At 35.9% G+C, this 26,010-nt stretch overlaps 1 protein-coding gene across 3 annotated transcripts in view; it reads left to right on the top strand.

The window, feature by feature from the left end:
- Positions 1-26,010, top strand: part of FSTL5 (follistatin like 5) — an 873,413-nt gene that overhangs the window by 401,094 nt on the left and 446,309 nt on the right. For all 3 annotated transcript variants that reach the window (XM_069557498.1, XM_069557499.1, XM_069557500.1), the window contains exon 4: positions 10,998-11,194. In XM_069557498.1, coding sequence (XP_069413599.1) covers positions 10,998-11,194 — 197 coding nt within the window. The remainder of the gene's footprint in view (positions 1-10,997; positions 11,195-26,010) is intronic.

Raw genomic sequence — 26,010 nt, forward strand, 5'->3', positions numbered from 1 at the left:
AAAATTAAAAACCTCTAGAAAAATAGAGCATACAAGAACTGTAGGAAAATGTGGTGTAATATTTAAGGCAATATGCACTAAGTCTCAACAGACATTAGTAAAATGTTAAAAAAAAATGAAAGGTCTTATTACATAGTATGTACAAAATATTTTTCCAGAGGTTTCCAGAAAACATAGTTAATTGGGAAATAATTTCACAAACTATTTGACAGTATTACCTATCATACATTCTATAGGAACTATGCCTTTTCATATGAAGCATATTATATTTTCTTGGTTTTGACTATGCAGTTAATGGCTTAAAAAGACTTTTCACTAAACACTATAATCATATATTTGAACAATTATAATTAATATAATAAATTGTATTTACTTCAGGTAAGATAAATTTACATGTTTCACTTAAGTTCCCAAACATCCTAGATAATCATCACCATTGTTATACTCTATTATTTTGTTGTATTTTCTGTCAGCATTCTCTGCATTTTTACTTTATGTGATTGTGTTTGTGAAGATGATGTGAGAAAATGGGAATAGTAACAGCTAAATTGCCTACTTGCTCCAAAGTGTGTCACATTTAATGAATATAATTGAAAACAGAGTCTAGGATACCTAATCTCATCCCTCAAAGTCATTTTAATTAATGTTCTTTCAGGGTAAAGAGAGCAAAGTGACTTGGTTACTAGAGCACTGTCACTGAAACTTTAATATATGTTAACTTTTGGCAAGCTAGAAACTCAAACCCCAATTTAATACTGTGGTATTAAATGTATCAGATGTAGTTCAGTTCAGTTGCTCAGTCATGGCCAACTCTTTGCGACCCCATGAATCGCAGCACGCCAGGCCTCCCTGTCCATCACCAACTCCCGGAGTTCACTCAGACTCATGTCCATCGAGTAAGTGATGCCATCAAGCCATCTCACCCTCTGTCGTCCGCTTCTCCTCCTGCCCCCAATCCCTCCCAGCATTAAATAATTTTCCAATGAGTCAACTCTTCACATGAGGTGGCCAAAGTATTGGAGGTTCAGCTTTAGCATCATCATTCCTTCCAAAGAAATCCCAGGGCTGATCTCCTTCAGAATGGACTGGTTGGATCTCCTGGCAGTCCAAGGGACTCTCAAGAGTCTTCTCCAACACCACAGTTCAAAAGCATCAATTCTTCGGCGCTCAGCTTTCTTCACAGTCCAACTCTCACATCCATACATGACCACTGGAAAAACCATAGCCTTGACTAGACGGACCTTAGTTGGCAAAGTAATTTCTCTGTTTTTGAATATGCGATCTAGGTTGGTCATAACGTTTCTTCCAAGGAGCACGCGTCTTTTAATTTCATGGCTGCAATCACCATCTGCAGTGATTTTGGAGCCCCCCAAAATAAAGTCTGTCACTGTTTCCACTGTTTCCCCATCTATTTCCCATGAAGTGATGGGACCAGATACCATGATCTTCGTTTTGAGCTTTAAGCCAACTTTTTCACTCTCCTCTTTCAATTTCATCAAGAGGCTTTTTTAATTCCTCTTCACTTTCTGCCATAAGGGTGGTGTTATCTGTATATCTGAGATTATTGATATTTCTCCCGGCAATCTTGATTCCAGCTTGTGCTTCTTCCAGTCTAGCATTACTCATGATGTACTCTGCACATAAGTTAAATAAGCAGGGTGATAATATACAGCCTTGATGTACTTCTTTTCCTATTTGGAACCAGTCTGTTGTTCCACGCCCAGTTCTAACTATTGCTTCCTGACCTGCATACAGATTTCTCAAGAGGCAGGTTAGGTGGTCTGGTATTCCCATCTCTTTCAGAATTTTCCAGTTTATTGTGATCCACACAGTCAAAGGCTTTGGCATAGTCAATAAAGCAGAAATAGATGTTTTTCTGGAACTCTCTTGCTTTTTCCATGATCCAGCAGACGTTGGCAATTTGATCTCTGGTTCCTCTGCCTTTTCTAAAACCACCTTGAACATCAGGGAGTTCACAGTTCACGTGTTGCTGAAGCCTGGCTTGGAGAATTTTGAGCATTACTTTACTAGCGTGTGAGATGAGTGCAATAGTGCGGTAGTTTGAATATTCTTTGGCATTGCCTTTCTTTGGGATTGGAATGAAAACTGACCTTTCCCAGTCCTGTGGCCACTGCAGAGTTTTCCATATTTGCTGGCATATTGAGTGCAGAACTTTCACAGCATCATCTTTCAGGATTTGAAACAGCTCCATGACCTCCACTAGCTTTGTTCATAGTGATGCTTTCTAAGGCCCACTTGACTTCACATTCCAGGATGTCTGGCTCTAGATTAGTGATCACACCATCATGATTATCTAGGTCATGAAGATCTTTTTTGTACAGTTCTTCTGTGTATTCCTGCAACCTCTTCTTAATATCTTCTGCTTCTGTTAGGTCCATACCATTTCTGTCCTTTATCGAGCCGATAGTTGCATGAAATGTTCCCTTGGTATGTCTAATTTTCTTGAAAAGATCTCTAGTCTTTCCCATTCTGTTCTTTTCCTCTATTTCTTTGCATTGATCACTGGAGGCTTTCTTATCTCTACTTGCTATTCTCTGGAACTCTGCATTCAGATGCTTATATATTTCCTTTTCTCCTTTGCTTTTTGCCTCTCTTCTTTTCACAGCTATTTGTAAGGCCTCCCCAGACAGCCGTTTTGCTGTTTTGCATTTCTTTTCCATGGGGATGGTCTTGATCCCTGTCTCCTGTACAATGTCACACACCTCATTCCATAGTTCATCAGGCACTATCAGATCTAGGCTCTTAAATCTATTTCTCACTCCACTGTATAATCATAAGGGATTTGATTTAGGTCATACCTGAATGGTCTAGCAATTTTCCCTACTTTCTTCAATTTGAGTCTGAATTTAGCAATAAGGAGTTCATGATCTGAGCCACAGTCAGCTCCTGGTCTTGTTTTTGTTGACTGTATAGCGCTTCTCCATCTTTGGCTGCGTAGAATATAATCAATCTGATTTCAGTGTTGACCATCTGGTGATGTCCATGTGTAGAGTCTTCTCTTGTGTTGTTGGAAGAGGGTGTTTGCTATGACCAGTGCATTTTCTTGGCAAAACTCTATTAGTCTTTGCCCTGCTTCATTCTGCATTCCAAGGCCAAGTTTGCCTGTTACTCCAAGTGTTTCTTGACTTCTTACTTTTGCATTCCAGTCCCCTATAATGAAAAGGACATTTTTTTGGGTGTTAGTTCTAAAAGGTCTTGTAGGTCTCCATAGAACTGTTCAACTTCAGCTTCTTCAGAGTTACTGGTTGGGGCATAGACTTGGATTACTGTGATATTGAATGGTTTGTCTTGGAGATGAACAGAGTTCATTCTGTTGTTTTGAGATTCCATCCAAGTACTGCATTTTGGACTCTTTTGTTGACCATGATGGCTACTCCATTTCTTCTGAGGGATTCCTGCCCGCAGTAGTAGATATAATAGTCATTTGAGTTAAATTCACCCATTCCAGTCCATTTTAGTTCTCTGATTCCTAGAATGTCGATGTTCACTCTTACCATCTCTTGTTTGACCACTTCCAATTTGCCTTGATTCATGGACTTGACATTCCAGGTTCCTATGCAATATTGCTCTTACAGCATCGAACCTTGCTTCTATCACCAGTTGCATCCACAGTTGGGTATTGTTTTTGCTTTGGCTCCATCCCTTCATTCTTTCTGGAGTTATTTCTCCACTGATCTCCAGTAGCATATTGGGCACCTAATGACCTGGGGAGTTCCTCTTTCAGTATCCTATCATTTTGCCATTTCATACTGTTCATGGGGTTCTCAAGGCAAGAATACTGAAGTGGTTTGCCACTCCCTTCTCCAGTGGACCACATTCTGTCAGACCTCTCCACCATGACCCACCCGTCTTGGTTTTCCCTATAGGTATGGCTTGGTTTCATTGAGTTAGACAAGGCTATGATCCTAGTGTGATTAGATTGATTAGTTTTCTGTGAGTATGGTTTCAGTGTGTCTGCCCTCTCATGCCCCAACACCTACCATCTTACTTGGGTTTCTCTTACCTTGGGCATGGGGTATCTCTTCACGGCTGCTCCACCAAAGCACAGCAGCTGCTCCTTACCTTGGACGAGGGGTATCTCCTTACCACTGCCCTTCCTGACCTTCAACGTGGAATGGCTCCTCTAGGCCCTCCTGTGCCCGCACAGCCACTGCTCCTCGGGTTGCTCCTCCCGGCCGCTGCCCCTGGCCTTGGGTGCCAGGTGGCTCATCCCAGCTGCCTTCCCTGGCCTCTGGTGTAGCGTGGCTCCTCAGGGCCACCACCCCTGACCTCAGACGCAGGGTAGCTCCTCTCCGCCGTTCCTGCGCCGTTGGAGCCTGGCAGTCTCGGCTGCTGCCCCTGACCTCCTACGTGGGGTAACTCCTCTCCAGCGCGCTTAGTGCACCAGGTCACAGCCTCCCACGCTTAGTGTGCCAGACAATGACAACGTGGCATATAATTGACAAAAGTTACATCATAAAGAACAATGTGATTGGAGAATGAATATTTAACTCACAATGCTTTCCTTTTATTTCTAATAATATTAATTCCCAAATTAATCAGTAAGAATATCAATCAATTAATTATGTTTCTAATCATTTTTATTTAACAAATCAATGGTATTCAAGGAGATATAAAATTTAAGTCAAATCACATTGTGTCTGTGTAAAGAGCAGGGGAAAGGCAATGGGACTAATGTCTCCTGTAAAATATAGTCTCTCATTCACTTGAGATTCCCTGTGAAACAATGAGATGCCACTACACTCCTATCAGAATGATGAAGTCCAAAACACCGACAGCACCAACTGCTGGTGAAGGTTTGGAGCAAAAGGAGCTCTCATGCGTTACTGATGAGAATGCAAAATGGTATAAGCTACTTTGGGAAAAAAAAATGTGGCAATTTTCTTTTCTTTCTTTCTTTTGTTTCAAAACAAACTAATCATGCTCCTTAGGATCTAACCTAAGGATATGAAAACTTAACTTTACCCAGGGAGAGTAGAGTTAACTTACTCTAGACAGGGATGTTTACAACAGTTTCATTCAAAATTACCAAAAATTGAAAGTAACAAGATGTCCTTCAGTAGGTAAATGAATAAATATACTGTGGTACATCCAGACAGTGTATTCAGCGATTTAAAACAAACAAACAAAAAAGAGCTAACAAGCCATGACAGAGGAACCTTGAATGTATTTGCTTCTCAGAAGCCAGTCTGAGAAGGCTACATATTGAATTGGGCCAGGGTTAGGGTTATGTGTGATTCCAACTATATGATAGTCTGAAAAAGGCAGAACTTTTGAAACAATTAAAAACGTCAGTGTTTGTCAGAGGTTAAGGAGGATGGAGAGATGGACAGGCAGAGCACAGAGGCTCTTTAAGGCAGTGAAACTATTCTGTATGATAGATATGTACGCATGTCATTATACATTTGTCAAAACCCATGGAATATACAACACCAAGTACCCTATGTACTTAATGAACTCTAATATAAACTATGGACTTTTTTGGGTTAAAGATACATCATTTTTCTCCTCCTGTGGGAATGTTGATAGTGACAGAGTCTGCACATGTGGAGTACCAGAGGGTATACGAAAAAATCTGTACTCTCTGCTCAATTTCTCCTTGAATATAAAACTGCTCTGAAAAAGAAAATAGATTGTTTTTTAAAATTCCTTCTCTATGAGAAAATCATGGCCCTTTAAAGGTATAAAGTTGTGAAGTGGTATATATAAGTATATTTGCATTAGTAAATTTCCAGAATTAGATTAGCATTTGAAGCATAGTAGCTTTATATTAATCTTATGTTTAACTGTAAACATTTTAGATAAGAACATTTCAGTAAAGTTTATGTGATACAAAATAATTTACACCTTTATTTTTCCACATTTTATAGAAGCTCCATTTAGGTTAAAGGTTGTTTTTTTGTTTTGTTTTTTTTATTTTGTTCAGACTACTTTTAACCAAGATAATTTTAATTCCATCAAACATACAGTTTAACAATTTACAATTCACTTAAGTATAATAGTTTTCCATGTTGAATTTGATTCACAGATGCATATTAAATCACCATACTAAAGTTTTGATACTTTCCTTATGTCATAAGTGCAAAGTACTTGTCTGAGAAATAGTTTATATAAATTTAAATATTTTTACATATTAAAAAGCTTTAAAAGTTTTCATTAGCAATTATTTAATAGATTGATAAAAATACAGTTCCAGTATGCAATCTAATACATGAGTAGAATTGATACTATAATAAAATATTTAATATCTTCTTATTTAATTTCTAAGATTTCAGCTTTTATTAGAATTAAATTAATCAATTTCAAACTAGAAATGCTAAAAAGAGGCAAGCAATATTATTATATACTTAGATTTCAATATTTTTGTGTTGAAAGTAATTAGTATGTTTTTCTGATAGATGGGGAGGAAGGATAAAAGGGTAACTTCAAAGAGTTAAGAACAAATTACAACTTTTGAAACACTAGCATTAAGCATAATTGATAGAATCTGTAATTTTGAGCACTTATCATGTACTCAAAACTGATGGCTGTACTATCAGATATATAATATATAACTATCCTTGGTTCCATAGGGACATGGAGAAGCAAAAGATAAATATCACGTAATATAGCTTATATGTGGAATCTAAAATAAATGGTATAACTGAACCTATTTATAAAGCATAGAGTCACAGATGTAGGAAAAGAAAACAAACAAACAAACAACTTTTGGCTACCAAGGGGAAAGTGGGGGGAAGGATAAATTGTGAGATTGGGATTGACATATACACACTACTATTTATATAATAGATAACCAATTAGGAACTATTGTATAGCATAGGAAACTCTACTCAATACTCAGTATAACTTACATGGGAAACAATTTGAAACATGGGAAAATAATCTAAAAAAAGAGGGTATATATGTATACATAAAATTGATTTACTTTGCTTTACAGCAGATGCTATTAATAACACAACATTGTAAATCAACTACACTCCAGTAAAAATTAACTTACAAAAAAATCAAAGCATATGAGAACTTGTGCACATAATGATAATATAGGATTAATATGCATGTTTGGGGCATGTGGTGTTATCAATCATGTTTTTGCTCACAAAATAATTTAGTTGGAGTAAAATTATGAATCTAGTGTTTAAATGAGAAAAAAAGGGGGGAAAAGTCAGAGATTCCACCTCTTTCTTTGCCCCACAAGGCCAGATGGATTTTAACTGCCCTAGAATGACTCAGTCCGGAGTCAGCACAGTCCTGGCATCACTGCATTCACAGGAAGGAAGATGGGGTATAGGCACCACCAGTTGGGGACCTCATTCATCTTGTCCTTAGTGTCTAGAAGAGGGACAGCAGAGGAGTTCTCTTACTGGTCTCTGGCAGCAGAAAGTAACTCCAGAAGAGCATTTCTTTTCCTTCACTATACCAACCTAACACCACTTGTTGATTAAGTATTGAGAAAGGACTCACCCAAACAAACAAATCAACGCGCTAGCTTCCTTCCTGAAGTTATTCTTGAATGAGGCCATGGTATATTAATATACATTGTTGTTTGTTTCTAAATCACTTCTGTTTCATTAGTAATGCTACTTCTTTTTTTTTTTTTTTTCACATTGATACTCATTAAAAAAGTGGTAAAGATTTAATACCAAAAGTCCCTGATGCTGGGAAAGATTGAGGGCAGAAGGAGAAGAGGGCCTTAGAGGATGACATGGCTGCATAGCATCGCCGATGCAATGGACATGAACTTGGCAAACTTTGGGGGATGCTGAGCGACAGGGAGGTCTGGCTTGTTGCAGTCCATGGGATCATAAAGAGTTAGACATGACTACGTGACTGAAAACAAACATTTAATATTTTCAAATCATTATTTTGCCTTTACTCCTTTTAGCCCATTATAATAGGGATTTTTCACTTATTCATTAAAATGTTCCTTCAAAGTTACAAGCTATCTCCAAGTTAAGTAATCTAATGGGCATGTTTTATTCCTTTAAAAAACAAAAACTCTGAAATGTTTATCATGTCGTCACATCCTCTTGAAAAGTTCTTTTCCCTTTTTCTTCTTCGGTACTTTCTTATAGTTTCCCTGCTATTTCTCAAGTACTCCTTTTTTTTTTTTTTTTTTCCTCTCTCTCTCTCTCTCCCTTTGAAAGTTCTTTTTTTCTCTACCTGTAATTTAAGCAGTAATTTTGCCTGAAGTTTATTGTTATATTTGCCTTTCATTTTTCAAATAATCCTTTGACAAATTTGTTGAAACCATGTGTGAGTTCATTTTAAAACTCAGTTCTGAAGATGAAAAAAGTAGAGAATAAAGGCTAGAAACGATAAGACAGTGCCTGGGTGTAAAAGTCACTGAGCTCCTCTCTGGCTTTGTAACTTTGAACAAGTTACTTAATCTCTCTGTGCTTTAATTTTTGTTCATCTGTAAAATTGTGGTAATTATAAGGTCCTTCATGTTGGATTGTTATGACAGTTAACTGATTACATATATATAAAGTTCCTGGCACATAGAAGGTCTGCATTACATGTAATCTATTATTCATAATAGAAGTTTCTATTACTAACAAAGACCTGTGACAGAGGTTATCTAAAATATCTAAATTCTATAAAATTTTCCATAATTATATGGTTGTTTATTGTACATGCAGGAGACTCGGGTTCGATCCCTGGTTTGGGAAGATCCCCTAGAGAAGGGAATGTCAACCCACTCCAGTATTTTCACCTGGACAGAGGAGCCCAGTGGGCTACAGTCCATGGGTCACAAAGAGTCAGACATGACTGAGTGACTAACACTTTCATTTTCCATTGTACATTTCAGTGGAAGATCAATGCCTTAATTGTAATCCTTTTATTTTTGTTAGCTTTGGATTGTCAGCAAACAACTTAATCCCTGGTTTTACTAGGGTATTTACAATTTGGGAAATGGAAGCATTCATGAAGAACATGATGATTGTATTCCTTGATTTGGTCAAAATTAGAATGTAACAACCCCAAATTATATCTCCTCAATAGCAACTAAACAACAACAACAAAACCCCCAATTTCAAATATTAACTAAAAAGTGTTCTGCATTTAAATTATATTTCCCATGTTCTTATCTGCTTATAACAATGGACCCAGGGGAGCTCCCCAAACTCCATCCTTCTTCCCATCAGTCAAATGAAATGATAGGAAGGCCCACGGTCAAATACAGAAATCCAGGGAGGGCTTTGGAATGGTTTATTCTCCTTTTCCCTTCTTTGATCAGTTTCTCTCTCTTCCTGACACACACATGGGCACGTATACTTGAAGGCCCCTCTTAGGCAGCTTTCACAGACACCAAAATTGCTACCTGTCCCTCTGTACTTGATTACTTTTCTCTTTTGTCAGTGATTTCTGTGTTTTTATGAAAACTATTCTAATTACCATTCCTTACTGAGACTAAAATGATGCAAAATTGACTTAATCCATGGCACAAAGTTTACATCTTGCTGTAGAAAAGAAGTTATTGACAGGATTGTTAAACACTAAAATTTCTGAACAGAAGTCATTTCAACGTCTTTGAAAAATAAGATATCATCTCTCTGAAATATTGTTTTCCATCTTGTCTGGGAAGAGAATGAGAATTCAAATATTGTTCTTCAATCCTCTGCTTCTCAGATATATATTTTTAAGTCTTTAGAAATCTTTAAAATTGTAGATTCTGCTGCAGCCTAATTGTCAAAATGAACCACAATTATAAAGTTAGGTTTTTTTCTTTAAAGATATATTGCAAAAGTTCTTAGCTAATATAATAATACCTGCTTTTTCATTTATAAATTATGTTATATACTATATTTTATAGACTGTATTTATAGACTGTATGTCAATATTTTATATCACATTTATTATCAACATACATTCATTTCAATGTGTTATTTATGAAGACAGCAGCATGCATATTTTTGTAAGAAAAATTCTTGTAAACTAATTATGTCAAGAGAGAAGTGTGTGTGTGTGAGTGCTGTCACTTCAGTCATGTTCAGCTCTTTGCAACCCTATGGACCATGGCCTGCCAGGCTCTTCCAACCATGGGACCTTCCTGCCGAAGGGATCAAACCTGGGTCTCTTATGTCTCCAGCATTGGTAGGCAGGTTCTTTACCACTAACATCACCTGGCAAGCCCAAGATAGAATAATTGCTGTTATTTTTGAAGATATATGCCAACAACTACTTTCATTGAATGGGAAGTCCCCAGTATTTGGGCTATTTTATGGAAGATATTGAATTCTGTGATGCATTATTACTTCAATAAGCTCATATTTTAGTTGTGGAAATGATATTTGCAAGGTTAAAACTTCAAGATACAAAATGCAAACATAGATCATATTATTCACCGAGTGCTCTTAAAGGAGAGATAGATAAATATCAGAAAAATAGACTTTCAGAAGAAAGCAAATATGAGTTTAGCATGGTTAAAAATTTTTTTAAAAATTGTAAGTACATACACACAAAATTCTTCAAAATAAATCTAAATATTAAAAAAATGCACTTCCAATTAGAAACTTGCTATACTAGTTTGGAACTAGACATGAGCTAAAGTTCAAAATGCAATACAATCTAAGCTTACGCTTGGGTAAGTCATTTCCTCTCCCTAAACTTCATGTTCAAAATCTCTGAAATTATCACTCTAATCATGTATAATGAGGAGTTAAACTAAGATAATGTATTTAAGCCTTGGAGCCAGTTGAAGTTATCTTTTTTTCTGTGTCCATTATAGAGCTGATGACTTTGGCATTGAGGAAACACATAGTACATATTGTGTTTTTAAATTTGATAACAATTAAAATTTGTACCCACTCATGTTAATGGTCCATTATTTTCTCCTTGTGTAGTATGCAAAGTAGAAGCATAAATATTATATACAAAATATGTTATCTGCTAGGTATCAACTTTGAGCATTAATTAAAAAAATGATTCCCTTTTAATAATATTGCTTTGAAAATAACTTAGTTCTTTTGTTACAGGAGATAACTGCAAGGCCATTGAATACAGCAAGATGAAAAGTATGCTTTTAGATTTACAAAATCAAAAATACATCACACAAGACAATGAAAACCCTAATGGTGATGACGTATTTCGGAAGAAGTTGCTGGTGGATCAAATGTTTAAATATTTTGATGCCGACAGTAATGGACTTGTAGATATTAATGAACTAACTCAGGTATGATTAATGATTAACAAACTTATTTAAGTATAATATATTCAATATATTTATATTTGTGTGTTTTTACCATATTGATAAAAATATTTAATTCATATTGTTTGACTGTAGGCATAAAATATTTTAAGAGAAATATTTGACTACTTTTTCAGCAGTATGAATTTCAAGTAACAAATGTAAGTTGTTAATTTCAAGTAACATCATACAAGATCCTTATATGATGTTACACAATTTAAAAGAGGCATTTACTTTTGACAGATTTCTATACCTTAAATGTCAAAAGGAATTGCCAGTTCTCTATTTATAGAATTTATAAAATATCACCAGACATGTTCTGGAGCTTTTGTAATTTTTTTAATTTTCTTATGGGAGCTTGCTTAGCTAATATTCAAGGACATTATTGAAAAGCAATTGAATACATCTATAACATAATGTCAATAAGTGATTTAAGAAAGTACTAAATTATTGATCTATTTAGCACTTTTTCAATAATCAAAAATCAACTATATTAAATCCAGTTTTAATGTTATGTCTATATTATTAAACTTCATGTCTTTGAAAATTGTCACCAAAATGATACATACATAAAATTTGTTAAGTGAATATTTTAATACACAGTTTTTTTAATGTGAGCAATTATATTTGTGAAAAAATGGACATATTTTTATGTGTGTGTTACTGAGACTGATAAACTACTCTGAAAGAAAGTGAAATACCCACATTTAAGAACCTAAACTGGTTGTTGATAGTGGTGGAAATGTAAAATAAGGAACCTAAGATTTTGCTGTAAACATACATATAGGTTTTGAGGGAGAAAGGGAGAGAAGCCAATCCAGAATGACTAGGAAATTAGTACTAGCTCTGAGGAATGCTGCTGACTGCCTGATAATTCCTATACTGGATCTTAGGTAGATTTTGCTTCTGTGCTTAACAGTAAAAATAATTTTTAAAAAATCAATTATTTATTTTCACAACATCATGCCATTCATATTTCATAGTTAATTTAATGGCTTATTTTTAAAAAATCAACAATGTGGAATATCAGTTTTATTTTGCAAGCATACAAGCTTTGGGATAGTGTAACTTAGAGGAGTCATTATCAAAGTGACCTTCTGAGCCAATTGACTTGTCTATTTCAGTTAATTAAAATATATATCATTTTCATTATCTTCTTTAATCCAACTTATATTTATAGAACAGCTATAAGTCCTAGGTACTGGAATTCAAGGAATGAAACTTTGAAATTTAGGGTAAGAATAGTAAACTTTTCATTCAGATAGCTATGTTGGTATATAACTCATAATTTATTTTTCACAAATGAAATTCTTTAGAAATTTAAACTTCTGATAATAATCAGAGATGACTAGGCAATTCAATTAAATGAATTATAACTAAAACATGTCACCTTGATCTTTGTGTGCCTGACATATTCAAATGTAGTGTTTTTGGTTTTGAGTCTTACTTTTTTATTTTATAATATTTTTACTCTCTATTAACATGTATGTACTACTGTAAACACTGGTTGGATATGACACATAATTTGACCAAATCCAGCTATTATAAGATCCACATCTGAGCCCCAATGGAAAAACTGAACATCACTGGAAAATGGTATTGAAAGCACTCACTAGTAGCTGTTTTAGGTTTCTACTACATCCAAGTTAATATTAATTTCCTACAGTAGCAGTAACAAGGTTTGGCAAACTTTGTGGCTCAGACAACCTCTCTCTCAGTTCTGGAGGCTCAGTATCTGAGACTGAGGTGTTGGCAAGGCCATCCCCCCTTAGAAGCTTCTTGGAGGAGTCTTTTCTTCCCTTCTTCGGCCTCAGGTAGCACCAAATATTCCTTGGCTTGTAGTGCATCACTCAGTCTCTGCCTCTACAGTCGCATAGCTACTCTCTGTGTACTGTCTTCACATCATCTTGTCTCTTCTTCAAAGGATACCAGTCATATTGGATTAAGGGTCTTCCCTGCTCCAGCAGGACTTCATCTAACATCATCGAAATACATGAAAATTACTCTATTTCCAAAAAAAGTTTACATTCTGATGTCCTCAGGTTAAGGCTTTAACATATCTTTGGGGAGGGCACATATCAATCCATAATAAAGTCATCTGGTACAGAGTTTAGTTTATTATTATTATTATTATTTGGATTCAGACTTAATTTACATCTGAAAAGTGCCCTCCCAATTCATCTGAAAGTTACCATGCAGAAATGATCGTTAGAATCCCGCTTATACATTGGTCAAACATGAGGTACACACAAAGAAGGATCTCAGAAGGTAATAGTTACTGACTCCTCTGCACACATCCCACATAAGTCAGTCCTTCAGCTTTATAGAGTGGAAATCATCTCATCCGTCAGCAATCAACTAACAGCCACTGTGGAAAGGATATAACACATTTCTAGCTAGTTACAGCACAAATACTGTTTTTGACTTGTCTCTTTAGGTTACAGGTGCTTTAGAAAAACTTGTATTTCAAGTATTATAATATGAAAATCAATGATATATATGACTTTAAAAATCAGCTTGGAAACACGTAACATCATCATTTAATATCAAGTTTCAAAAAGATTTAAATTAAAGGAGTAAAAAGGGAAAAGATCTTAATGGTTCTGTTAATAATTTACAAACGATGTTTAATAGGAATGTAATATACAACTCTAAGACACTGCAAGTAAAAATTAAAGAACATGATTTGACTTTAAGGTTTTATAAATGTAGCATTAATGCTTGCTACACATGTTCTGTTCTTACTCCAAATAATGAATATATATATTTATATATGTGTATATATACATGTATATATATATGTATGTATATATGTATATATTTATATATGTGTACATATATATGTGCATATATATGTATGTGTATATATATGTGTGTGTATATATATGTGTGTGTATATATATATATGTATATATACATATATATATATAAAATCTTTTAAAGCTTCTCTTGGATTTCCCTGGTGGCTCAGATGGTAAAGAATCTGCCTACAATGCAGGAGGCCCAGTTTCAATCCCTGGGTTGGGAAGATCCCCTGGAGAAGGAAATGGCAAACCACTCCAGTATTGTTGACTGGGAAATCCCATGGTCAGAGGAGCCTGGCAGGCTACTGTCCCATGGGGTCTCAAAGAGTCAGACATGACTGAGTGTCTTCCACAACCACAAAGCTTCTGTTGCAGGAAATTAGAAACTAAAGTTCTTTCCATTTGAGAGAAGATAATAAAAAACAATAGCTGAAGGGGGTAAGACCCATAAAATCACAGCAACTTGTAATAATAAGAAAGTACTTGCTAGTGTCAGATGATAAAGTATAGACCTAGATCTCATTTGATCCAACTCTTCACTGCTCTAGCTTGACATGAATACTTGTTACCACATGCTTAGTATCTGAGTCTGGTTTTTGTATTTTGAAACTATCCAACTATAAATTCAACTTTATTGAAATTGAAACTATATACTTTCAAAAGAATCATGTTTTATGAAATTGATAAAAATTGATGTGAGAACATGGATAGATTTGTCCTTAACAATTGAAGGTCTGGAAGAGTTAAAACAGGTAATAACAGAAGTCAGTAAATGTTATGATGGGATATACATTTAAAAGATCATAGGATGATATTTTAAGTAGCAAAGGTGTGCATGGCCTGTACTGATGAAGTCCTAGGATTTCTTTAAAAAATTATCATTTTTATGATCATAGTGTAGTGATTAAGAATTTTAATTATAGAATTTGAGATCGAATTTCATGTCCTTTACTTGACACCGTGCGGTTTTTGGCAAGTGATTCAAGCTCTTTGTGTCCCAATTGCCTTGTCTACATATTGGGAAAGATAATAAGACACAATATGTAAATTGTATGTGATATTAATATTATTTTGGAAATGTAGCCTTCTAAGAAACATAACACACAATAGAAACAACATGGTGAAATCATTAGTTATAATTATATTTCAAATCCAACTTTCCTATGGATATGGTAGATGACAATGGAAATAAAGAGGGCACACATGCTTGAGTTAGTGGATGAACAACTGATCAATGTTTCCATCCAGGTCATCCTGTGCATTTTTAATGTTTACATTTGCTTGATAGGTGAGAACAAATCAGCCATCATAACCCAGAAATCTATATCCACATTATTAAATATACAAACATTTTTAAAATTTATTAATTATTATTATTATTTTTACTTTACAATATTGTATTGGTTTTGCCATACACCAACATGAATCCACCACTGGTGTACACATGTTCCCAATCCTGAACCCCCCTCCCTCCTCCCTCCCCATACCATCCCTCTGGGTCATCCTAGTGCACCAGCCCCAAGCATCCTATATCCTGCATCGAACCTAGACTGTGATTCGTTTCTTATATGATATTATACATATTTCAATTCCATTCTCCCAAATCATCCCACCCTCTCCCTCTCCCTCAGAGGGCATATGACTATTCTATACATCTGTGTCTCTTTTGCTGTCTTGCATACAGGGTTATCGTTACCATCTTTCTAAATTCCATATATATGTGTTAGTATACTATATTGGTGTTTTTCTTTCTGGCTTACTTCACTCTGTATAATTGGCTCCAGTTTCATCCATCTCATTAGAACTGATTCAAATGTATTCTTTTTAATGGCTGAGTAATACTCCATTGTGCATATGTACCACAGCTTTCTTATCCATTTATCTGCTGATGGACACCTTTGGCTCCAGTTTCATCCATCTCATTAGAACTGATTCAAATGTATTCTTTTTAATGGCTGAGTAATACTCCATTGTGTATATGTACCACAGCTTTCTTTTTTTTTTAATTTTTAATTAATTAATTAATTTATTTATTTTAAATTTTAAAATCTTTGATTCTTACATGCATTCCCAAACATGAACCCCCCTCCCACCTCCCTCCCCACCTCTCTCTGGGTCATCCCCATGCACCAGCCCCAAGCATGCTGTATCCTGCGTCAGACATAGACTGGCGATTCAATTCTTACATGATAGTATACATGTTAGAATGCCATTCTCCCAAATCATCCCACCCTCTCCCTCTCCCTCTGAGTCCAAAAGTCCGTTATACACATCTGTGTCTTTTTTCCTGTCTTGCATACAGGGTCGTCATTGCCATCTTCCTAAATTCCATATATATGTGTTAGTATACTGTATTGGTGTTTTTCTTTCTGGCTTACTTCACTCTGTATAATCGGCTCCAGTTTCATCCATCTCAACAGAACTGATTCAAATGAATTCTTTTTTACGGCTGAGTAATACTCCATTGTGTATATGTACCACAGCTTTCTTATCCATTCATCTGCTGATGGACATCTAGGTTGTTTCCATGTCGTGGCTATTATAAACAGTGCTGCGATGAACATTGGGGTACATGTGTCTCTTTCAATTCTGGTTTCCTTGGTGTGTATGCCCAGCAGTGGGATTGCTGGGTCATAAGGTAGTTCTATTTGCAATTTTTTAAGGAATCTCCACACTGTTCTCCATAGTGGTTGTACTAGTTTGCATTCCCACCAACAGTGTAGGAGGGTTCCCTTTTCTCCACACCCTCTCCAGCATTTATTGCTTGCAGATTTTTGGATCGCAGCCATTCTGACTGGTGTGAAGTGGTACCTCATTGTGGTTTTGATTTGCATTTCTCTAATAATGAGTGATGTTGAGCATCTTTTCATGTGTTTGTTTGCCATTCGTATGTCTTCTTTGGAGAAATGTCTATTTAGGACAAACAACTAATCTCAAAAATATACAAGCAACTTATGCAGCTCAATTCCAGAAAAATAAACGACCCAATCAAAAAATGGGCCAAAGTACCACAGCTTTCTTATCCATTTATCTGCTGATGGACATCTAGGTTGCTTCCATGTCCTGGCTATTATAAACAATGCTGCAATGAACATGGGGGTACACAAACATTTTAATGCCAGCTTTTACAATGAAAAATGTTTCTTGAAAGGGAATGAAAATAATTTAGTTATTCCAAGAAATTAGGAAAAAATGAATTGTAGTATTTTTAAAAGAAATTTCATTTTATCTCATAATTTATTTTATCTTATTTTATATATTTTATTCTGTTCATCTCATTTGAGGTACTCACATACTTGCCTCATGTAGCTAGCATGAATGTTGTTAAATCCTGTGTGCTAGCCTAGAGACAAGTACATGTCATCATTTTGCAACCACTGTGATATTGAGCATTTTCCCCAGAGTATATAGTGTCCCATGTTTACAGATATAATGTTAAATTGACCTAAACTTTAAATAAATATCAAATATATATTTCAAGATGCTGGTACATGTTATAGCAAAATATCTCTACTTGTCAAACTACGAAATATCTATTTTTGTGCAATTTTTTCTTGTCCATAATAGCAAGTTATAAGAAATTATTGACAGCAACATTTTCAGCAAGGCACCCTTAGATATGTTATTAAATAAATAATATGCTTTACTTGACTGTATTGTGCAATTTAAATATTTTAAAAATATGTAGATCCTCAGTTAGTATAGTAACTAATGATAATAGTAGTAGCGATTGTAATAATACTATTAATACTATTACATTACTATGATCCAGATGTCTGTCAGCTCCTTTGCACTTCTCTTTTAGCTAAACACACACACACACACACACACACACACACACACACACACATAATCCATTTGCAAAAAGCAATGTGTATTGGTTGAATGATTGAAGATGTGTAAGGGTGGTAGAAGATGAGATTATACCACATATTTCAAAAATTGCGTATTGAAATCCAATTTAGAAGAGGCACTTTGTACACTTTTCCTTTCCTTGTGCTCTGTCCAGAGTGTGCATTGCATTCCCTACACCACAGATGCAGGAACCCAAGTCTGTTTCTCAGTTTCAATTATTTAACTTTCCCTGGGGCTTCAAATTTCTTATCATGTCAAACAATATGGTCTGTTTTATTTAGATTCTCCCCCGATATGTGTATAACCAAAAGACATCACAATCAGTAGTTGCCAACATCTATCTGCCTCTTTAGGGACAAAAAAAAACTAACTAATGGCAAGTTATAGAATATAACAATGTCAACATAAAAAACCAATATCTAGCACATTCTTTCCTCTGGGGAAATAAATTTCAGTCCCTGAGCCTAGCTACATGAAATTCCTATGCTCAGTCTTCTGCCTTGATTTTTTATACCCCTCAGAGAGAGGTGAAATCTCATCTCTCTCTCTTTTCTCAAGTGGGTATCAGATCTATTTACACCCCATGACAAGGACTTTTGTCTCCTCAAAGTATGTGGGGTTAGATGATAGGGGAGATTGGGGTTTTGATCAAATTTGCTTTTTTAGAGAAATAGAACAGAGTATCACTGTCTTCTCTCCCATATATGTGTCTTAATTACTGTATGACAAAGGTAGTATGTCAATCACATTTGAAGTGTTTTTTTTGAGAACTTTTGCTTTAATATGTATCACTTCCCTTTATTAACAACAGGTAAATGGGCATTTGGGGATTCTCTAGTGGCTCAGTGGTAAAGAATCTGCCTGCCAATGGAGGGGACATGGGTTTGATTCTGGGGTTGGGAAGATCCCTTGGAGAATGTAATGGCAACCCACCCCAGTATTCTTGCCTGGGAAACTTCATGGACAAAGGAATCTGGTGGGCTATAATCCTTGCAGCCACAAAAGAGCTGGACATGACCTAGTGACTAAAAACAAACGGGCACTTTTAGTTTATTTTGTTCTGAGCGGCCCTAATATCTTTCTTGAATCTGCGCTAGATTGCCTGGATCCTATTCAGAATGAGGTTGTAGAACTGAATGGTCTTGACCAGTAGCCAGTTTTATGTTCAGTCCAGTTCTGTTGCTCAGTCATGTCTGACTCTTTGCGACCCCATGGACTGTAGCATACCAGGCTTCCCTGTCCATCACCAACTCCTGGAGCTTACTCAAACTCATGTCCATTCAGTCGATGATGTCAGCCCACCATCTCATCCTCTGTCATCCCCTTCTCCTCCCACTTTCAATCATTCTCAGCATCAGGGTCTTTTCAAGAGGCATCTCTTCGCCTCAGGAAGCCAAAGTATTGGAGTTTCAGCTTCAACATCAGTCCTTCCAATGAACATTCAGGATTGATTTCCTTTAGGATGGACTGGTTGGATCTCCTTGCAGTCCAAAGGACTGTCAAGAGTCTTCTCCAACACCACAGTTCAAAAGCATCAGTTTTTCAGTGCTCACCTTTCTTTATATTCCAACTTTCACATCTATGCATGACTACTGGAAAAACCATAGCTTTGACTAGATGGACTTTGTTGGCAAAATAATGGCTCTGCTTTTTATTAAGCTGTCTAAGTTGGTCATAACTTTTCTTCCAAGGAGTAAGAGTTTTTTTTTTTTTAATTTCATGGCTGCAGTCACCGTCTACAGTGATTTTGGAGCCCCCCCTCAAAAATAGTCTGTCACTGTTTCCATTGTTTCCCCATTTATTTGCCATGAAGTGATGGAACCAGATGCCATGATCTTAATTTTCTGAATATTGAGTTTTAAGTCAACTTTCACTCTTCTGTTTCACTTTAGTTCTGTGTACTAAAGCACAATCAAATGTTTTGGCTCTTTCTGAAGATCAGGCTGATGAGGTGTGAAACCTCACTTATTTGTTGTTCTCAGTTCCACTGTATAAATCTAGACAAGTGTCTGAGGTTCATCTCTATCATTTGTCTCTGTTCCTTCTCTTAAACTGTCTTCAACAAAAAGAATTCAGTGCTCTCTGAGATCTGATGTTTATTAATGTTTGCTTCAGTAAAAGTTGTCTTTTTGTAGCAATATCATATTGTCATATTGTAGCAATATGCTCTAAATTTGCATGTATCATAGGATAATAACTCATTGCAAAAGCTTTAACAAATATAAAGTATCTTTATTTGAAACACAAAGAGGATTTTTCCCTAGGTATTGTGTATGTGACAAGTGTGATCAGGTACTTGGAGACATAGTAATGCATTTATGGGTTTAAGGACATTCATTATTCCTAAAAGAGACCTGTAATGTGTGAATTAAAGATTTCAGGATGAAGTAACCTAGATATGATCACATTCCTCTTGGAAGGCTGACATGTAAGAAGAGGTCTTCAGAAGAGAGAAGATTAATAATCAGTAGTTATGAAATGAATCACAGAAATCTTTCTGGTGGCTTATTCATATGCATTTTTAAGTTGCTAGGGACATTGATAAAGAGTTTAGGTGGACAGAAACATTGTGAATCAAGAGGTAAATACATTGGTGAAAAATGGGGGCAGAGTAAGAAGGAATTACCTAGCTGAATGACCTGACATTCAAAGGGATAGTTTCTATCATCCCTCCATCCACCTGTTCATCTTCTATCTATCTATCTACCTACCTATCTATATTCTCTATCTGTTTAATGAAAGAAAACTCACTTCGGAAAAAGAAATAATCCAGATGTGCCAATAGAGAACCATTTAGCTATTGACTATCTTCCATCCATTGAGGTAGAATAGATATGAGAGAAAAATTAACTTTCAATTGCTATACATATTGGACAAATGGTTTTATTAAGGAGTAGTCAGATTTTCTTAAAGTCAATGTGGTGAAGAATATGTTTTCATAAGAAACATAAGGCAAAGAAAGTTTTCTGATCAGAACAGGATTTCCAGAGGGTACATGATGCGTGTAAGTTGGAAAGGAAAGGAGATTGCTGTAGATTGGAAAACAAGCAATATGAGAAGATGAATTTCACAGGGTCATAGAGGTAAACCAGGGTGAATAAAGTGTCCCTTAGAGAAAGAACAACTTCTTGCATCATGATCCCAACTATTTGTTCCTCAGGATAAGATGAGAAGATACATAGGCAGACTTCACTCAATAGAATGGCACCCTTGAATTTGTTAGCAATGTTAAAAGAGAAACTGAAGGTTAATTGTTAATACTTAACATTAAAATGTTAAGAGTTTGTTTGAGCAAAAATCCACTCAAATCTGGCAGTGCCAAACCAGGAGTAGTTAGAAGCCCTCTGTGGAGGGGAGCTAGGAAAGCTTTTATAAAGAGAAGATGGAAACAAAGTAAGGAAGGTCCTGATTGGCTACAGATTAAAGCGTAGTTAGGTGTTTGTTGATTGGTTTGTGATAGGTTTTGATTTCATAACCTGAGGCATTTACAGGCTCAGGTGTTGGCTGGATTGCCTTTGCACCAAGGAATTAGAGCCTTCTCAGCCTGAAATTCTCCTGGTTTAATTTAAGAACAGCCAACACAGTGCTCTTAAAGGCAAATGGTGCTAACAGCTTGGAAAATATGTCCCTCAGCCTTCTCCCCATTTCATAAAATAACCAGCCATGAAATTTAAGTAAGCCAGATTATTGAGTATATTGATTTAACTTTTTCCTTCATTTAGATTCTGTCATCTTAATAAGCTGATTCACATTAGGAATACCTATTAGAATGAAATATTTCCCTAATGTGCACACATGTTAACTATTTATTAAAATAATAAGAAGAACTACTTGTTCTCAGGATTTAGATTATTATGCTATATATATATTTGGCTTAAAAAGCCATTTATTCAATGACTACTATGTGTGAATACATTTGCAAAATTAAATAAAAAAGGAATAAATAACATTAGATATTTTTAGCTAACAGGATGGGCATGATGCTGATGTCTTTACAGACTTAGTACATATTCATTTTCTTTAAAACTTATTAGAACTGTGACATAGTTAATCTTTATTTTGAGTTAATCTTTATTTTGAGAGTTGTTAAGCCTATTACAAATTTAAAAAATTTTTTGAAAGGTTCTGGTGGCTAGTCAACATATTTATTTACAATGAGATTGGTAGAAATTGTTTTGCCTCATAGATAAAACACTATTTTAGTGGGAACAAACTAAACAAACAAATAAGCACTTTTTATTTGCAAACAAATAAGCACTCCTGTGGATAGAGAAGGGGATAAGCGGGGACTCTCTGGGAATGCCATGGTAATTAATCCTATTCAAGATTTTAAAATCCCATGAACCTGTCAGGTATACAAAATAAGGCAGCAGAAACCAGGAATCAGAACAGCTTTGGCAATGCCAGTAGGTAGATCCTAGTAGAACTGGGAATTACCTTTCAAGAGCTAAGGGTTTTGTAACAATAATAACGACAATGGTTAGCATTTAACAGAGAAAAGTAAGGCCTATAATTTTTGGTTTAGGGGCAGCTCACTGCTACAATTAAAAAAGCAATACTTTCAACTGTATCTGGAAACCATAGTAACTAGTTTCAAATACTATTTTGTTTTTCTTTAAGGCTGTTCCTACAAATAACTCAAAAGCTAAAATGTACTGCTTTTTTTAAAAACTTAACACCATGTTTAATTTTTATCACAGCATGTCTTGACCTTTATGAATGTCCACAGCAGTCTGTCCTCAACCACAATGAAAATTATTAGCAATTTAAAAAATGTTATTTTGCTTGTTTGTTTGAATTTTTATTGGTGTATAGTTGACTTATAACACTGTGTTAGTTCCTGCCATAAAGCAAAGTGATTCAGTTATATATCTATATATGTATGTAATTTTTCCCCATGTAGGTTTTTATGGAGCATTGAGTAGAGTTCCCTGTGCTATACAGTAGATCCTTATTAGTTATCTATTTTATATATGGTAATGTGGAAAAGACTCTGATGCTGGGAGGGATTGGAGGCAGGAGGAGAAGGGGACGACCGAGGATGAGATGGCTGGATGGCATCACTGACTCAATGGACGTGAGTCTGAATGAACTCCGGGAGTTGGTGATGGACAGGGCCTGGCGTGCTGCGATTCATGGGGTCACAAAGAGTTGGACATGACTGGGCGACTGAACTGAACTGAACTGAATGTGTATGCATATGTGCTAAGTCGCTTCAGTCATGTCCAACTCTGTGCAACCCCATGGACTGCAGCCTGCCAGGCTCCTCTCTCCATGAAGTTCTCCGAGCAAGAATATTGGAGTGGGTTGCCATGCCCTCCTCTAGAAGATCTTCCCAACCCAGGGACCGAACCCATGTCTTTCTCATTGGCCAGGCAGGTTCTTTGCCACTAGTGCCAACTAGGATGCCCTAGTAATGTATATGGTGGTGGTGGTGGTTTAGGCACTAAGTTATGTCTGACTCTTGTGACCCCATGGACTGTAGCCCACCAGGTTCTTCTGTCCTTGGGATTTTCCAGGCAAGAATACTGGAGTGGATTGTCATTTCCTTCTCCAGGGATCTTCCTGACCCAGGGATTGAATCCAGGTCTTTTGCATTGAAGGCAATTTCATTACTGACTGAGCTAGCAGGGAAGCTCTAGTAATGAGTATATGTTAAACTAAATCTTCCAATGTGTCCCTCTTTACCCTCTTAGCCCCGGTAAAGTCATAAGTTTGTTTTCTACATTGATAACTCTATTTCTGTTTTGTAGATAAATTTGTTTGTACCTTTTTTTTTAAAGATTTCTCATATAAGTGATATCATATAACATTTGTCTTTGTCTGACTTACTTCTTTCAGTATGGCAATCTCTATATTTATCCAGTTTGCCGCAAGTGCTATTATTTGCTTTTATTTACAACTGAGTAATATTCTATCATATGTATATACCAAAATTTAGTTTTTAAACATATTATTTGTAGCATATTTCCTTTAGAATGTCAAGGTACATTAAAAATGTTGGCACTCATGTTCAGAGAACCCCAGTGAGCCATACAGAATGCCTTGAAAATAAAATAGTTTTCATCCCACCAATGATTTCATATTGTTGTATTTCAGCTAGCCTTTAAAAATTAATATTGACCCTAATGATTTTTAAATGTCTTTTAACTAGCTAGACATGTTATAAAACCTAAAAGAGAACTTAGAAGATGTGATTATATCCATGTGATTCTTTTCTTTAAATACATTTATCACAGGGTAGCATCAGTTATATATGATCAAACAACTATTATTTATAATGTTAATTATCCTCTGTCCTTTTATGTTGTTTATTTTTTAACATGATTGACAATCTACAGTTATCTTTTTCCCCAAGTTTTCTAATAATTTGCTCCACTCATCCTTTCTAGAATATCAACTACATAAGGGCAGAGTGTATTTTTCTTCGTTACTAATTAATCTCCAGTCCCTGACTCTATTTTTGACATTTGTTGGTTGCAAACAAAGGAAAGAAACAAAAATGAAGGAAGGGAGGGAGGAAGAAGGAAAGAAAGAAAGTGTACAAGGAGCTGACTGGAGAGCCAAGTAATAAAAGATCCAACCTATATATTACTGTGGGAAAAACTTAAAGGCAATGCCTGGAGATGTGTATTGTTACCACAGGAGTATATTTATTTCTGAGCCTTGGGCTTTGATGTAATTTACACATTTGTCAAGTAAAGGAGTGAATATATCTGCCTCTCCTTAACTTCATAAATGTGATGGGTTTTCTTTAAAATAGAGGATCACTGAGCTCTAAGTCAGTACTAAGACCTTGTGATTCTGACATGTTCATGATTAGTTTGAGAAAAATAGTTTGCCAAGGATGAAGGAGAGCTCATGTTACTTGAATGTATTATCAAGCGGAAAAAAAATATGCACAACCTGAGAGTTATTAGTTAAGTTTTATTTAGGGCAAAATGAAGACTATAGACTGGGAGACAGCATTTCAGATAGCTCTCAGAAACTAGTCCAAAAAAATAGGAGGAGGGACAGTACATGTGATTTTGGTGAAGGTGGAGTACATGCAATCAAGCACATGTTGTTTTTCAGAAGGTTTCTACTAGTCTCATGAAAATTACTGCTATTCATGAAGTGGGGATATCACTGGGAAGGATTTTAGCGTTTTTCTAGATAGGAGGAGATTCAAGGATTGGGCTAATAAAATCTCCTGAATAATCTCTAACTGAAGACCTGTTCCGCCAGTTTTGCCCAGAGCACAGAGTGCCTTATTTAAGGGAGTGTTAAAGGAAGGCAGCAGCTGCAGAGGCTGAAGTTTTAATCCTTATAGAGGCAGATGGCAAGTGCCAATTTGTAGTTGGCAATGTGAATAGTATATTTCTCTTAAGTCCATCATTTCTTCTTTTGTAGTCATGCATTCTGGGAAGCAAAACTCACTCAGAAGGACAATGCAGATGGTGGAGTGCAGTTCATTACACCAGCGGGCCCAAGGCAAAGTCTCCTCTTAGCCAAGGACCCTGACCAGTTTTTGTGAAAACCTTATATACCCTAAGCATACTTGCCCAAACCCACACCCAAATTCCCTGAAACTAGTCTGAACAAAGGAAAAAGAAAGACACAATCAAAGTTAACCTTTGATTTATATGCCTTAAACCTAGGTAGTTAACAATGGACAATTATCAATAGACTTGTGGTCATTCTCCAATAAGCGTAATAGAATGTATGATTCTACTTGGTTACACAGATGATTAGGGTATTCTTTTATTTTTTTTTCCTGCATTTATTTTTTTTTAATTTTTTTTTTTTTAAATTTTAAAATCTTTAATTCTTACATGCATTCCCAAACATGAACCCCCCTCCCACCTCCCTCCCCATAACATCTTTCTGGGTCATCCCCATTCACCAGCCCCAAGCATGCTGCATCCTGCGTCAGACATAGACTGGCGATTCAATTCACATGATAGTATACATGTTAGAATGGCATTCTCCCAAATCATCCCACCCTCTCTCTCTCCCTCTGAGTCCAAAAGTCCGTTATACACATCTGTGTCTCTTTCCCTGTCTTGCATACAGGGTCGTCATTGCCATCTTCCTAAATTCCATATATATGTGTTAGTATACTGTATTGGTGTTTTTCTTTCTGGCTTACTTCACTCTGTA

Source organism: Ovis canadensis, chromosome 17 (assembly GCF_042477335.2).
Source record: "Ovis canadensis isolate MfBH-ARS-UI-01 breed Bighorn chromosome 17, ARS-UI_OviCan_v2, whole genome shotgun sequence".
Taxonomy (NCBI): domain Eukaryota; kingdom Metazoa; phylum Chordata; class Mammalia; order Artiodactyla; family Bovidae; genus Ovis; species Ovis canadensis.